The sequence below is a fragment of the Echinops telfairi genome, unplaced genomic scaffold, assembly GCF_000313985.2.
Source record: "Echinops telfairi isolate 266 unplaced genomic scaffold, ASM31398v2 ScPeMD7_17;HRSCAF=63, whole genome shotgun sequence".
In the NCBI taxonomy this organism is placed as follows: Eukaryota; Metazoa; Chordata; class Mammalia; order Afrosoricida; family Tenrecidae; genus Echinops; species Echinops telfairi.
This window is the reverse complement of record NW_022103914.1, coordinates 5768147-5785574: the sequence shown is the minus strand read 5'-3', so window position 1 is coordinate 5785574 and position 17428 is coordinate 5768147. Positions and strand designations below refer to the sequence as shown.

Sequence of the window (17428 nt, the reverse complement as noted above, 5' to 3'; positions counted from 1 at the left end):
GAGGGAACCAAAAATAGAAATTGGGACAGCAGACTGGTAAAGCTGTCCCTGCTATCTGCACTCAACAAAAAGATACATAGGGAAATTTTACACCTACTTGATTTTCTTCCCTTTAGAAAATTAAAACTTGTTAAGCACGTTTTAACATATTGCTGAATCAGTAACTTTTAACAACATGATGAACTGATTCTGTTTAAGTGCCCGGCCAGTGGGGCCATTTGCTCAGCCAATTTAGGGGTAGCATATCTGCCTCTTAAAGCTCTTGGCAAATACCTGTACTCTGGGGGTGGAGGCATTTGAGGATCAGAAGAAAAGTGTATTCCTTGTCCCTATCCCATGCTAGACAAAAGAAACATGGGTCCCATGAAAAGTCGTGTAGAAAGTTCTGGTGGTGGAGGTGGCGGCGGGGGCAGCCTGGTGGTGGGAAGAGCCATTAGCTGTGATGACAGCCTCCCCAAGCACTGGACTGAAGGGCCACTCCCATGCCAGGCAAAGCGGCTGAAGAGCCCCAAGGTCTTCACTTCTCCCCACTCGCCATTTCCACCTATTTTTTTTTTTTCCAATTCTCGCTCTTGCAAGAGCTGCCCATCCCCTGCCAGTTTCAGGGCGACAGTTACCAGCATTCCTAGGTAAGTGATTCCTGAGTCAAGACTCCCGGCCCCTTCCTCATGTTCACCTCCATCTCTGGTCTGTTTTTAAGCTATTTGGCATCTTTTTCGTAGACCAGCCATTCAAGTTTTTAAAAACCAGTCAGTGGCTGTCAAGCAAAAATTAACATAAAAAAAACAAAAGCCATGGAATCCACAGGTCAGGTCTACTGCTACTACTTTAGGTACTAAAGGACCCCAATTTTTCTAATGTACAAAAAACCTTCATTTTAAAAAAATGGAAGCAATCTCCATGGTTAACGCTTATTTTACTTTTTATTAAGAAACTAAGGCAAAACAACAGAATTTCAAAATAATTAAAATACAGATTTCTAAGTTTAATTCAAAACAAATATAAAATCCACACCAAGAACTGAAAACCAGAGTTGACCAGTATTTATGCGTCAAGGGGGAATGGCTGAAATGCGCTCAGTCATGACCATACCTTTATGCAAATAGTGCACACATCATATGGTCTGCCGCTTCGAATACTCCTTTTCCTGTATGTGCGGCGGAAGCTAGACCAGGACGCTTCAAAACAGTGGTGCTAAAATGGAATGAAAATTTCCCATGAACTTTCTGAAGCCCCCTGGTATGTGTGCATGTTATTTACACAAGCATGTTCTATGTGTAAAACAGATCTCGTCCTCACTAGCTTATCGTTTCCTCCGTTTCCCTGGGAATAGCACAGGAAAGAGAACTTTTCCTTTATGTCTTCTGCTAGCACAGTTTGTAACTTCACAGGAGTGTTTTTCTTCCTACTTAGCTCTGTATTTGCCCCTTGAACTTTGATGATGTGAGGCACAAAGATGGATCCATCAGAGATACCATCCTATGGTATGCTTAGGGGTAAAAAGATACCAATAAATAATCAATCAAGAAGACCTTTAAACAAACTATGAATATGGTATGGGAAGCATAGCTACGATACATAGCTAGAGGATTTCAAAGGAAGGGCTACATATTGCAGCATGCCCTATGAAGAGAGCACTGGTGCGGTTTCTTCCAATAAAGGCTGCAAAGTGGTCCCTGATTGTGGTGGGCTCAAGTGATGAAAAGTGATCTTCTCAACACGATTCTTTAAGACTCCTTAAAAGTTTCTCTCTTGAACGTGTTTTTGCAAGATGATAAATAAAATATTAGTCTATATAAATAATACCTTGGGAACTTACTTAGAAGCTAAATAGGATGTAACAGGTTATTATATGATTTCGAACCCTGTTTCATTTTTTTCCCCCCCTGTTTCATTTTTAAGCTCTTTCTTTCTTCAGTCAAATTGTATCTAAAGATGAAAGATGCCTAAATCATTAAGCCAAGCCTTGAAACATTCAATTGGCAAAACCAACTTATTTAACGGGCTTTACCAAATCTTAAATTTATTTGAACAAGAATGAGAGGCATGAAATGGCTTACCATTCAAAAGTAAGATCAAGAAAAACAATGGCAACTATGAAATGATTAACCACAGAATTCCTTGTATGAAAAATTTTAATGAATTGTGAGCCACTGACCATTACAGACTTCAAGCCTTAATAGTTCTGCTTTCTTCCGTAAAACCAGGTAATTCAAGCAGCCTAACTCCAGTATGGCAGAACACAGGAGGAAGAGTCAGGTCTGCATGCTTCACTGAAGTCAGCACACGGAACGGATGCTCCCAGTTTCCCATGTCAACCAGGCAAACCTCAGCACATATTTTCCCCCCAGGTCACACTTTCAACTAAAATACAACAGAAATTCATTGTCTATCAATAGCACGCCTCTCCAGAGCACAGGAGCTCTCCCATTGTGTTCTCCTTTACCCTCAGGATCCTGTGAGGTAATAAAGGGAGGAAGCAAGGATGTTTTTCTATTTTGCAGATAAGAAACCCTAAGGGAAATTTTGGATGCGTGGTTCTTAATCTTGGCAGCATACTGAGGGACATTTCTCAAAATTGTGATGACCAGAGGTCATGCCCCAACATCTCAAAACCTCAGGGCACAGAACTGGAGCATCAATACCTTTTCAACACACATGTGACTCCCAAGGAAAGCCCAGGTCTAGAAGCACTGACTGTGGTGGTTTCCACTCAATCTTCAAGTGCAACTGTCTTCTACCTAAACATTATACCAGCACCAGTGAAAAAGAAGAGATCCCAATTCCTCAAACACGCTTGTAGTTGAACATTTTGTACAGTTAGTATTGGTCTTTAGTAATAAATTATTCTGTCAGGTGAAGAAGGAAGGCTCCCCTGATGCTCACCCTGTAAACCTCTGTTTTATAAAGTTTGTAACGGGGATTATCAGAGAATTGAATCTCTAAAAAAAGGACCTGTTAGATTTTTAAGCAGTTACTCATTCTAGGTTGGATATGCAATAACCCTGTGTTTCTGTTTCCCAGGCAGCAGTTTCAAAGCTTTGCTGCAAATGAATGTGTACTACTAAGACAAAACAGAAGCTATGTATCAAACTCTCAGCAAAGGCTCTTGGAGTTGGCAGTAGCATAACCTGAAAGACAAACAAGTACTTGCTCAAAGAGTTTTCTAACTGGTCAATCTTCATCTTCAACCAACAGTCTTCTTCAACCAAATTTAAATTTTACCCAATTGAGCTATTTTGTCACCAGGAAAAGCCAATTTCTGTATCAGCTACATTCTCTAATACATTTAACGAATTTCACCTTTAAGCAACATGCCAAATATATAACAAATACTTGTAACTCTTTCAAGCGACCAGTACCTGTGTTCTGTGGCTGAAACTCCTCATTTTACAGGAGAATTGATCTTTACTCTCCAGGATCAACCCAAGAACCCAGCCGGCTGCTAGCTGTCCCTAACTTTATTAGATTTAAAACAAAATCTACATAGAGCAATAACCAAAAAAGTACAAAAATTCCACTTGTCTTCGTCAGTTCTGATCACAAAGCTGTTATCTGAAACATACAACGTATACTTTCACACAGAAAGACGTCTGCTTCCCTTCTAGAACAGACACTCCACTCGTGTGGGATGGATAGCAGATTTCTCAGTTAAACATTCAGAACAGGAGCTAATGTGACGCTCTTCTACGACGAAACCTTTAAAAGACTGCCAACCTGAAGTTTTAGCCTGCGGTGTTCTGTCTCCTCTCCTGGGGCAGTTATCTGGAGGCGAGCAAGATGAAGAACACCCCTAACTGGGGTTCAGGCTGGCACTGGTGCAGGTGGGCGAGTAAACATTTCGATAGCCCCAGGGAAGGGTTTGAGGCTTAGATTGTTGCATGATGTAAACAATATGGAATTTTAAAAAATTGATAGTATTACTGCATTACAGTTATAAAATAAAAGGATTAACTACTCAAGTCATTTCCTAGTGTCAATGACTAAAAATAGTTTTCTTATTTGAGACCTTTACCACCAAATGACAATGGTCTATGTTGTTAGGAAACCCTTCTCAGCAGGCCAAAAAAATCAAACCAGATGCTCAAAGGATGATCTAAACATAATCGTAATGTTACTAAACATTGCTAAACAAATAACTATGATGTGTAGATCATCCTTACTGACATGCATGATTAGAAATAGATTTGTCCTCTCTCAACCATTAGCCAAGAGATGACGGAATCTTTATTATTATTTTGATTGTTAAAAAATAAAATGAAACTAAACAATCTGTAATAGCTATGCAAACTGTAAGCCAAATGCAATACAAAATGAGCCAATACATCTTTTTAAAACTCTTTCCTTTGTCCCCAAATGTTATTTAGTTTTGTACCATGTAGTGGTTTTTAAGAAAATGAACCGGAACAAAGCAACCCCTTTGTCCTTTTTTTTTATATAGTTTTTTTTTTACACACATATTGTATATACAACTTTTAAAATAGCTGCACAACTTTATAAGCTCACTGTTAGAGAAGTGCAGTCAGGCAGACCATGCTTCTCAATATATTAAAAATATTAAATAAAACCTAACCAGCTCCGTACTCTCCTAATAACCAAGCTGGCTAGGAAAAGGGACTGGAGAAAGAACAGGCAGCTGTAAAATGGGATCACCCTTTCTTAATAAACACACTACTTCAAAATCTCCCTGTTTCCTTATCTTTTCCCTTTGACAGCATCTCAAGAAATCTCACCTTACAAGTTGGAAATAACACATTGCTAACTTAGAGACAAAATCTGTTGCAACATGCGTAAGTCAACTGCCCACTCAACCAACTGCAACCCTGAGGATTTTTCTGGCCTGGTAGAGAGGAAACACGAAGATCATCACTGCTGTAGAGTCGCTTCTCCAGTTCACAATTCCATGTGTTTTCAGGATGTTTCTTGGACATGCATGTATGACACTGTCGCTTCATGATCCTACTTTGTACAAGTAGATCTCTCTTCCACTCAGTCTTTCAGCCCAGCAGAGCTACTGTCATCCATCCAAAGGTTTTCCAAGGTAAACCAAAGTCACTTCTGTGTTGCCATACACAGCAGACACTGCTGGGTATAAACAGGCCTTTGGAAGTCCTCTAAAAGCAACCCCCAGGAATTCATATCCACGTTCAAAAGCTAAAGTCTTATCTTCCATGTCCAAGATGACTCGGATTCTTTCTCCTATCTGCAAATAGATAGCAAAAGCAGGTTAGAAGTGTTTTTTATTTTTAATGTTTTTCTGTAATGAAATCTAGGATAGGTAAATCTATAGGGGCTGTCATTAGATTAATGGGTTTTTGGGAGTACAGCAGAGGAGTTTGGGGCGAAATAGGGAGTTAGTAACAATGAGTAAAAAAAATGAAGAAAATGTTCTAAAACGGATTGTGATGATTGAATTCTATGCTATGTGCATTATATGCCAATAAAACTGTTGGGCTAAAAAAAAAAAAAAGCATGTTAAAAAAAACCCCACCAAGGGCATAACTACAAGAAACATAGTATCAATCAAAATACTGACTACAGTACTCCCCCTCTAACTGTTGACAAAACCAAACCCTACCTATCCCATGCTTCCCGCTGTCCACACATATGGCAGGTACCCAGGAGGCTGTGTGGGCAGCATGAACTCATTGGCAGGGGGCAGCTCAATCTCTCACCACCTGTTTCCAGGCTCACCCCCAGCAGAGGAGGAAGCTGGCTCGGGGACAGGGCAGGACAGCACAAGATTTCATCACACTTCTCAGAAAAGGGAACAATTTAAATACTTTTTGACCACAGGTAACTGAAATTGTGAAAAGCAAAATTGCTGATAAAGGGGTACAACTATATACTACTAGTGACATGTGTCCTAAAAAAGAATATATATGTCCTTACAATTGTCTAGAAAAAAAAAATCAAAGGGGAAGGTTTCTGGCCAGGAAGAAACATCTAGAAGACTATATATTACTCTTATCAAGAATGCTTACTTAGTAGTTTCTTGTTGTTGTTTTTAAACTTAACACTCACAAAGAATCTACATTTAATACTTACATGTATATACCTCCCCTTAAAAGTCCCAAGATTTAATTTATTTTATTTGAAAGATTTTCTTAAAGAGGGCAACCATTGAAATCTCAAATTTGGTATATTTTACCCAAAAAAGGCTAACTAAATATCTCAAATTATATGATAAAACAGCACTTATTAATTCTTTAAATTTTAAAAGCACTTCAACATACAATACAGAACACATATAGTCATGAATCGCCAATTCTGACTGCAGACCCTAAAGATGCATATTAAACTTACTAAGTAGTCTTTTCTGATTCACTACTTTGAAACATGTTATAAAAACAGCAGCAATGACTGCTAAACTAAACTGGAAGCAAATTATACCCAGTTATTTTCCTGTTTGGCAAACTGGAGAACTACTGGTGGTGGTGGGTGCCGCTGCTTGTGTTCTGCCGCATTCTGACTCACGCGTTTTGGCACAGTAAAACTAAACACCACTCCTGCCCAGTGCTGCACCAGCCTCAAAACTGTTAGATAGACTCCCATTTTGGGAGCCACTGTGTCAATCCATCTCATTGAATATCTTCCTTTAAAATTTTTTTTAAAAAACTGGCCCTCAACTTTACCAAGCATGATGTCCTTTACCAAGGACAGGTTCCTCCTGATAACACGTCCAAAGCTGATGAGATGAAGTCTTGCTCTTCTTAACCTAGTTAGTTTCTGGTAGCACTTCTTCCTAAGAAAGATTTGTTCCTTCCTCTGGCAGTCAGTGGTACACTTAATATTTTCCCCAACACCAGACGGAATAAGGGAAGGAATAAACCAAATGAGCACATTGGGCAGGTATCTAAAAAGGCTTTGCTAGCTACATATTTGAAGCACAGAATTTTGCAATTCATATCATAACCCCTGGTGTTGTCATTTATTTTCTGTCAGTGGCATTCTGATGGCAAACAATGGCCAACATCTGCTTTTTCCCTTCCTTTCCTCAAATTACAGATTGATCCACATCCCATTTGATGGACCTAAGAATCACTGCCATTGCTGCTATCACAGCATGAGCAACAATACCAACAACCCAACAGAAATGGAAAGTCAGATTTGGTACGGCCCTTGTTCTGTGCTCTACTTGTATCACCCTACTCAGTTCTCACAGTAATTCTAAGAGTTGTCCTATTTGACAGAAGAGAAGGTTAAGAGGACGTGCCAGTTTGCTCTGCCTCTGACTAACACACAGCAGACACACAAACATGGGGGCAGAACGCTGAATTCTTACTAGCTTTAGGTGTCTACAGGCAAAACTTGGGGAAAGCAGAGGTACAACAACAAAAAATTATCATAGAGGCTCAAAATCTGAGAAAAAAACTGTCAAAATCCTTATTGGACACAGGTATAAAGGGGAGATCTGGCTGAAAAGTAGCAACTAGAAGCCAAAATCGCTGAGCAAAGACTACATACCATGAGGGAGACAAACAGAACTTATCATTTCAATCTAAGCAAGTTAACTGCCTACTAAAACAAGAGAACTGGGACAGTTAAGGTTGCCTGTCAATTTGACTGGCCCAGCACTCTCAGCGACTTGGCAGTTAAGATGTCCTTGTTAGCTGCCACTGAGTTGGTCCCGCCCCTTAGCGACCCTATGAACAACAGAATGAGACACTGCCTGGCCCACACCATCCTCACAATTGTTTCCATGCTTGAGCCTACTGTTGCAACCATAGTATCAATCTATCTCCGTGAGGGCCTGCCTCTTTTTCGCTGCCCCTCCAGTTTACCAAGCATGACGTTCTCCAGGGACTAGTCTTTCCTAACATGCCCAAAGTATGTAAGACAAAGTCTCCCCATCCTTGCCTCTAAGTAGCACTCTGGCCATAACTTCTTCCAAGATGGGTTTGTCCTTTTAGCAGTCCATGGTAATTTCGTTATTCTTCTCCAGCACCATAATGTCAATGCATCGATTCTTCTTCAGTCTTCCTTGTTCATTCTACAACTCTCACATGCGTATGAAGTAATGGAAAAGTCATGGCTTGGGTGAGATGCACCTTAGTCCTCAAAGTAACATCCTTGCTTTTGAAGTCTTGTGCAGTAGATCTGCCCATTGCAATGTATTGTTTGATCCCTGGGCTGTTGCTTCATGAGCATTGACTGTGGATCCAAGCAAGACAAGATCCTTAACAACTTCAACCTTTCGTCGTTTACCCTGATGTTACTTATTGGTCCACTTGTGAGGATGTGGGTCTTCCTTACATTGAGTTGTAATCCAAACTAAAGGCTGCAATCCTTCATCTTCATTAACAAGTGTTTCAAGTCCTCCATGCTTTCAGCAGGCAAAGTTGTGTCATCTGCATATTGCACGTTGTTAATAAGCCTTCCCTCAATCCTGATGCCACACTCTTCTTTATATAAGCAAGCTTTTCTGATTATGTGCTCAAATTAAGATGTAGTCATCCCTAATGATGAGATCTATTATAATGGAATCACTTCCATAGTGAAATCTGCTATGACCAGTTAATCAATTGAAAGGGATTATGAAGAGATCTTGGCAGTGCTTGCTTCCTTTTTGCTGGGTCTGGATCCTGGCTATGGCTTGTCATCGGATCTCTGGTTTCTTGGACTTGAGCCAGGAGCCCGTCAATCCTGGGAGTTGTCAGCAGCCTGCCATCTTACCTGCTGACCTTGGATTCATATGTCTCTGCGGCCATCTAAACTGCCAATCAATCCTGAGTTTATTGGTCCCTGTATCTGTGTGTCAGAAGAAATCTCCAGCCTGACATGTGACCCATGGACTTGGAACTTGCCTGCCTCTACAATTGAGTGAGCCACTTCCTTGAGATAAACCTTCTTATATATGAACATACAGAAGCTTTGCTGGTTTGCTTCTCTAGAGAAGACAGCCTAAGACAAAACCAATACTCTTTAGAAAAATACAAGTTTTTATACAAACAAAATACTCTAGAATCACTACTACAGAATCTACAGTGTCCAATTTTTAATTTAAAAATATATTAGCTATGTAAATAAATCGGAAAATATTTCTTGTAGTCAGGGAGGGCAAAGTTGTCAACAGATACTGACTCCAAATTGTTATAGAAACTGACTCTAAGTGGGCCTAGTTGCTTAATTTGGTAGAATAAGCCCTTCGAAGTACCTTTTATTATTTTAATAAAAAAATATAGTATTAATGAGTGGACAGGGATTCTAAAATAAAAAATAAAAATAGATCCAAATGAAAATTCTAGTGCTACAAAATAAAATAACCCAAAACCACTAGATGGACTCAATGGCAAAGGAAAGAATCCGTGAATGTGAAGATGGAACAACAGAAATGACCCAATGCAAATAAAAGGGAGAAATAAAGATTGACAGAACCCCAAGAGAAAACGTAGCTACAGAGGCACAGAAACATGGACAAGACCAAATTACCTAGCAATTACACTATTAAATATAAATAGACTAAACCAGAAGTTCTCAACCTGTGGGTCGCGACCCATTTGGGAGTTGAATGGCCCTTTCACAGGGGTCGCCAGAATCAAAACATTACAGTTATGAAGTAGCAACAAAAATAATATTATGGTTGGGGGGTCACCAACCATATTAACTATATTAAAGGATCGCGGCATTAGGAAGGCTGAGAACCACTAAACAATCAAAAGCCAGATATTGTGGCACTGGATTGGATAAAAAGCAACATGCAGACACTGTCTCAATCTTGTCTACACTGTTGATGTTAAGTGTCGAATGGTTCTGACTTACAGCAACCCCATGCATTACTGAATAAAACACTGTCCACTTTCAATACAAAAGCAGACTAAAAGTAAAGGATGGAAAAGATATTCCATATAATAATAAGCACAAAAAAGTTGGAGTAGTTACTGCTATCAAATAGACTTAACGACCAAGAGTATTACTAGAGACAAACAAGGACAGACATTTCATAATGATAAGAATTAATGACCCTGGGGGATGGACATTAGAAAAGTGGGTGAAGGGAGACGTCGGACAGTGTAAGATATAACAAAATAATAATAATTTATAAATTATCAAGGGTTCATGAAGGAGGGGGGAGGGAGGGGGAAAGCGAGGAGCTGATATTAAGGGCTCAAGTAGAAAGCAAATGTTTTGAGAATGATAATGGCAACAAATGTACAAATGTGCTTGACACGATGGATGTATGTATGGATTGTGATAAGAATTGTATGAGCCCCCAATAAAATGATTTAAAAAAATAAAGAATACTGAGGTAGAGAGAGATATAACAATTTTATGCACCTAATATCAGAGCTCCAAAATAGATGAAGCAAAAACTGACAGAACGGGAAGGAGATATAGACAAATGAATAATTATAATTAGATTTCAATATTTCTCTCAGTAAATGATAGAACAGGTAGAAAGAGAAACATTAAGTGTATACATGAACACTCTCTACCAATTTGACCTCATTGTCATTTAGAGACTATTCCATCCAGTAACAGAATACATCTCTTCAAGCACACGTGAAATACCAAGAAAGACTATGCTGGGAGTAAAACAAGTTTTAATAAACTTAAAATAATCGAAATCATAGAGTGTGTTCTCTAAGAAACAAATAGTTAAGGACTTCCATAACATAACTATAACAAGACTTGTCATGGGACTTTATCTTGAGTGATTTTTTTAACAATTCAGTCACTTTTCTCCCTAAGATCTTTGCAGTGCCTGAAAAAGCAGTGAGTAAAGGAGTCTATAACCAGGATAATCTTTCCAGGCATTTACACCTCAGGCAATGTGACCTATTTTTAGTTCTACGTCAGTATGTCCGAGGAGTCCTGGTGGCGGAGTGCATATACATGGGCCTGCTAACCGCAAGGCCAGCAGTGCAAAGCCACCAGCCGTCCTGCAGAAGAGAAGACTTTCATTTCTATGAAGTTTTAGTCTTGGAAACCCACAAGGGCAGTTCCACCCTGGTCCTATAGGTCGCTATGAGTAGGAATTAACTCGATTGCCATGAGTGTGCTATTTTTTGTTTTAGTACGCTTGACTTCAAGTCATTACTGAGCCCAGAGCTTTCAAGGCACACATTGCTCTGAAATATGTTATTTATAGCTCTGCAAAGCTTTCAGTTTCTTATCAATTTTATCTTACACTGATGAATCTACATTAATAATTATGACTTTTTAAGAAACAGGAACTATATTGACTTTAGAATCCAATCAATATGGCTTAAGGCTAAGATGAAAAAGAGAATTTAAAAAATCATGTACCTGAGCTTGCCTAACACTATAGAAATCATCGAAGCTTTCAGGGGATTTGACTCTCTAGCAGCAAAGGGTTAGTTTGTGTGCACACATGCACGAGTATTGTTGGGGGTGGTCTCCAGAATAAAAGCCTTGGATGTGCCATGATTTAGGAAAGATGAGGGTCTGCAGTGGGCATTTAGCACATGGGTCAAATCTAGTCTCCTGTCTGTAAATAAAACTTAACTGGAACACAGCCAGGGAATCATTCACTGTCTATGGCAGCCTTTGTGCTACATAGGTATAACTGTGACAGACCACATACCTACAAAGTCTAAAAGAGTTATTAACTGGCCCTCCACAATGTTTATCAATCCCTGATTTAGAGTACATAGAAACTGCAAAAGCTAGCATCCATTATGAAATGAAGTAACACGTACAGTGAACCCTCGTTTATCGCGGTTAATCGGTTCTAGACCCTACCGTGATAAATGAAATTCCGCGAAGTAGGATTCCTTATTTGTAAATCAAATATTTTTGCTTTGCTTCCTTGTTGAAAGTGAAAGTAGCCATAGCACGGATGTTTTTTTCCTCTTTACGGATGGAGCAAACGGAAGACTCATTCAAGTCGAAATGGCGTGCAACCTCCACGATTTTCTTGCCATCTTTGATCATATCCAAAAGTTTTACCTTTTCCTGGATGGTGAGCATCTTCCTCTGGCACTTATTTTTATTGTCAGAAGGCTTAGAAGAAGCAGCTCGTTTAGGAGCCATCATAGGGCTTAGATAAAATTTCTTAAAAATCGCAAACAATTACAGTACACTGTACAAAAGCAAAAATGCATCTGATACGTAGCTCCAATACGTAGCGATGCAGACAGAAGCGTGTACAGTATGAGCCAATCAGTGGCAGTAATGACAGAGCATGCGCTGTTACGCAAAAAACGCGATAGAGTGAAGCCGCGGAAGTCGAAGTGCGAAGTGGCGAGGGTTCACTGTACTATGAAACAAACAATAGTGAAATACAGTACTAAGATCTTACTAGCACAGTTACAGTGTTATAACAAAGAGACACAAAGCTGCTATATAAAAGTGTGTACATTTAAAAGGAATTCAGGTGTTATGTGGCCAAGACCCACATCCAAGAAAATACCTGGTCTCTCACCTGATACTTTGGTGCATTGTTGCACTGTGGGAAACTGCCATTGACTTCCCCATTATGTAGTAGATTATTGTCCACCAGATTCCAGCCCCAGCTTTGGTCGTCACTGCCCAACAATGCCACATAGCCCTGGCACTGCATGGGGGCCCGTTTAGTGGCGATTCCAATCACGGCCACAGTGCCCAGCGGGCCTTCCCACCATACTTCCCAGGCATGGCGGCCCTCACTAAAGCCAATCTTGGTCCTTGCACCATCAGTGCTTTGCGCAATGGGGTTTCGATGTAAAGTAAAGCCATTCTTCTTAATGTAGACGTTCCTGGAGCAGTCATTAGTGCTGAAGGCATGTTGGAAAGCACGTACCTGAAGAGATGAGAACAGATCAAAGACATAAGATTTTTCTTAATTTCTGAAAGGTACCTGTTACAGATTGAATTGAGTCCCCACTGAAATAGTGTTTCACTTTCTAACCCTATACCGGTGGCTGTAACTCCTGGGGGAAATGGATTATCTTGACTATGTTAACAAGACAGGATTAGTATTGGGTGTGATTTAAATCAATCCTTTGGAACTGTAACAGAGATTAAATTGAGGAAAGCAGAGATAGGGAAGAAACATGCCCAGTCACAATCAGATTGCCCAGGAGCAGAAGGTCCGACGAGACTAGAACCTTACCCCTCGAGCCAACTCTCAGGAAAAGGTACTCTGAGAGGGGCATCTAGCCCCCTGAATTGTGGAAAACACATTTCTGATTGTTTGTTAAGGCTGTTATATATGTAGCTCTTGTATGTCTGTTATAGCAACACTAGATAACTAAGGCCTATCCAAATTTTATGCTTTTGAATAAGGTTGCACACTTTAAAATAATGCAATGAATTATTTAAAACAATGACTAAAGTTTTAGATTGGGATGTGATCATAATTAAAAAGTGCAACATTCAAAATAATCGCCAACTTGTTTCTTTATTAATTGACAGAAATACTAACATCAAAGATATAAACAAGAATCCTCATACTTTAGAGCTTACTGTATAATGTTTATGGATGTTATGATGTCTGGGCATTTTGCTGAAATAACCCAGGGGTGGAGTGGGACAGTGAAGGGGTAAACATGGAACTTAGCTGGAAGGGCCACAAAGTTCTCATTGTTAAAGCGGGCTGAAGTCTATGGTATTGGGAGGCTCAGGAAACAATTTTCTCTACTTTTGTGTTTGATATTTCCTATTTAAAAAATGAATGCTGAAGTTTTCGTGTTCGTGATGTGTCACCACAAAGCATGAGATTTTAAGTAAAATAGAAACTTTAGCCAGAGCAGCTCTACAGTTCATGAAAAATTTACTCACCTCAAACAACCTGAGCTCCCAGTCTCCTTGCTAGGGAGTTACTCATACACTCACAGCATCATGCGCATCTTACCAATCACACACCCCTCAGATAACATCTACTTGCAACCACCACCGGCATTTATAAAGTGTCATATGCGCAGCTGCCACCGACAGGGCAGAATAGTTGACCTTTCAGTCATAGCAGGAGCTTTAAATATAAAGGCAGTATTAAACAGCTACTCTATACATGACAACTCCTTATATTTCAATAATTTAAAACTTTGTGTATACGTGTTTTTTTAAAATTCTTCTTTGCTTTGTTCAAATGACTGAGAAGTAGTCCACAGTTAGGACGCATCACTCTAGTTAGTAGAAATCAATCTGAGTCACAGAATCCCATGATTGGGAGGGACCTGTAGTGGCGTAGTGAGTTACCTGGTGGGCTTGCTAATCATGAGGTCAGCAGTTCAAGCCCATCAGTCCCCCAAGAGAGAAGCCTCTACTCCTGTACAGAATTACAATCTCAGAAACTCACAGGGGTAGTTCTACTCTGTCTTAGAGTGTCATTGTGAACTGGAATAGACCCGATAGCTCTGAGAGTGTGATGAATCCGAAACAACTCAACGACAGTGGGTTTGTCTGGGTTTATACAAAGCCTGTGCAAATTTTCTCTTGTCCTACTTCTGTTCAGGGTTATTTTCTCTTCTCCAATTATTCAAATCTTCTCCCTTTCAACTCTAACTTTTACAGCTCTCACCTCATTGAACTACTAGCATAATTTTTACACCTTCTAATAGTAATTGAAAGGAGGCCTAGTGGGGGAGTGGTGAAGTGCTTGGCAGTAAACCGGAAAGTTAGCAGCTCGAACCTACCAGCTGCTTCAGAGGAGGAAAATGTGACCGCCTGCTTCCAAAAGAGATTTTACTTCTTTGGAAACCCACAGGGGCAGTTCTACCCTGTCCTACAGGGTGGCTATGAGTTGGAATCCACTTAACCGCCAGGGTTTCACCGTAAGGAAGAGTCAAGTGCTTGACTACTCCTGACAGGTTTCTACCCAGAGGCACCTTAGGGAAAAGATCTGGCAAGTGCTCCTGAAAGGCCACAGCCTTGAAAAGTCTTTGGAGCCCTTTTCTACTCTGTAACCCACGAGGTCACCATGACTCAAAAGTGAACAGACAGTAACTGCTTGGTTTTTTATTCTTAACAGTAAGAAGCCATTGTTACCATGTAGAACTGTTACTAATCTTCAGATTTAAAATGCCCTGCAACAAGCACAGCATGTCATTAGCTTTTCTACAGTATTTGGAGGAGCCCTGGTGGCACAATGGTTAAGTGCTCAGGTGCTAACTCAAGGGCTTTGATGAGCGCTGAAGGCCCTGGGCCCTGAGGCCCCTCCCCGTAGACTGGACTCCCTTCTCCCCACTGCTGGGCCAGTGGAGCGGGGAGCAAAAAGGCCTCTGACTTACGGGAAGAGCCAGTGGCTCCGAGGGAGAAATAGCTAGCGATCTGCTCCCATAAAAAGTTATAGATTAATGGAAATTAAATAATTGGAAACACAATTTCTTGGGTCACCATGCCTTAGTCCTCAAAGTGTTACCTTTGTAACACTTTAAAGAAGTCTTGTGTAGTAGATTTGCCCAATTAAATACATCTTGTTTCGGGAGGTGGTGGGGTGGTGGTGGGAAGAGTGATAAACAAACCCACCAAACTGCAGGACTGTAAAATCGCTCTGGAACCGAGGATCTAGGAATCACAAATGAGTTCTCTTCCTATAGCTGACTTTGGCAAATTTGTATGCAAATTGGTACAGTTAGTCAAATTATTTGTTTAGTATATAGAGTATAAAAGGAGCTCTGTGGGCACAGTGGTTATGCATTGGGCTGCTAACTGCCAGGCCAGCAGTTTACAACCGCCAGCTACTCTTGGACTTTCTACTCCCATAGAGTCAGTCTTGGAAGCCAAGAGGGACAGTTCTACTCACTCTATAGGGTTGCTTTAAGTCAGCATCAATTTAATCACTGAGTTTTTAAATATAGTATATAATGCAAATTTCTATGCATTAAAGAAAGACTTCCAGATACATTAAAACATCCTTAACATGATACAATAGTACTATTAATAATACGAATTTGGGGGGGGGGCATGTCACAAAGTAGTGCTATGTCAAATACTAATAACCCGGGGGCTGCCTATAAATGGCATTGTGAACACAGAATACTTCCAAGAAGGAGAACCAGGCAGCCAAAGGACAATGGTTGAAGACATTTTTCTGTGAGTCATTTTGCATCCTGAGTCATGCGACCGTACTATTTATTACACATAATCAATTATAAAAATTTCTGCAGACAACAAGCTTCACGAAACCCACAGGCAAAGTAAGACAAGCCTTCAATCTTCTGCACTCCACTGAAGAGATGACATCTAACAGCCACTGTGCATATACGTGGTACAGATACTGTCTGGCCTAAGCGAGCAGCAAGTTACTTCACTTACTATAAACACTACTTGAGGGTTAATGGCAATGTTCTTTGTTGTATTAAAGGAAGCTTGTTTTATTACCAAAAAGCTCATTTTACACTTACTTCACATGAAATTTTTTACACTTTTACCCTGCCCTCCTCTCCCCACTGGCATTAAAGGGGGATTCCCCCCATGGTCTTTAATGTTACTAATGTATTTTTTACAAGTATGTTTACCACATTTCAAATCATAGGCTTCTTCCTCTCCTCGATGCTCTTGGTGACTGCTATTCTGGAGAGCTGTTATTGGACCAATTGGGCCTGAGCCTGAGCCTTTTGTTTACACTGCCCGGTCTGACACCTTTACTGTGTGTACGAATAAACACACAAATCCAGGAGATGGGCTGGAAACAGCATGTTTGCTGGCAAACGCAAAAGAAATGACACACCATCCAGGTGGGAACTGCTGAGTTGTGAAATAAAAAGTTGGCAAGGACGTAGCCAATAATAGTGGGACAAGGCAATAGGATATTAAGAGGTACCGATGGGAAGATGTATCTCGAAAGATGTATGAAGCCTGTATCTTAGAAGTTAGCAAGACGCTGGGAACTCGTTTGTAAACCTGAACCATAATGGAGGGGATTAAGGAGAGCTTGGGAAAAATAAAGAAAAAAAGGGTTACAGATAAAGGAAAAGATGCCGAAATCATTTTATAGCGTCTCTTTGCAGGGCGGGAAGGAAAACTGGCCGATCATATTAAAAGGTGCAACAATGGGAGTGGTCGGTCTTTTAAGGTGAAAGGGCGGTTCAAAGTAGAATGAAGAATGGAAGCCAGGGATGGGAAATCTGCCCGGTCCTTAAAAGAGTGGACTACAAGCGGGGCTCACTCATGAAAGAGAACTTAACCGTGCTAGTGTGTAGCGCCATCCGAAGAGATGTTGATGGAGGGGGTCAGCGGAGTGGATGAGGTAAGGCAGGAGCCATGGGGCGGCGGGATGGAGAGCCGGGCAGACTGACTCAAACGCTTTAGATGGGAAGCTCTGCGAGCGGCGGCGCCAAGGATGGGACGGGGGACAGCGCCGTGGTCGGGGCTCCCTCACCTTGGCCTTGTAGCTGGGCAGGTTGCAGAGGATGTCCGTGCGCAGAGCCTCTTCGGCCAGGCTGCGGGCGCACAGGCTCCGCCACACCTCGCTGTTTTCATCGCCGTGCAGGCAGCGGTACCAGTGCTTGCACACCAGGGCGCAGCTCCGGAGTTCGGACAG

The 17428-nt window shown here is 40.8% G+C and overlaps 1 protein-coding gene across 1 annotated transcript; it reads right to left on the bottom strand.

Moving 5' to 3' along the window:
- Nucleotides 1-4139: 4139 nt before the first annotated feature.
- FBXO45 (F-box protein 45) lies at nucleotides 4140-17425 on the bottom strand (the record flags this gene model as incomplete). Its single annotated transcript, XM_004712331.3, has 3 exons — nucleotides 4140-5203; nucleotides 12389-12745; nucleotides 17267-17425. Coding segments are annotated over 3 exons (702 nt in total), but the record flags the coding sequence as incomplete, so codon positions are not given.
- Between the last annotated feature and the right edge of the window lie 3 nt (nucleotides 17426-17428).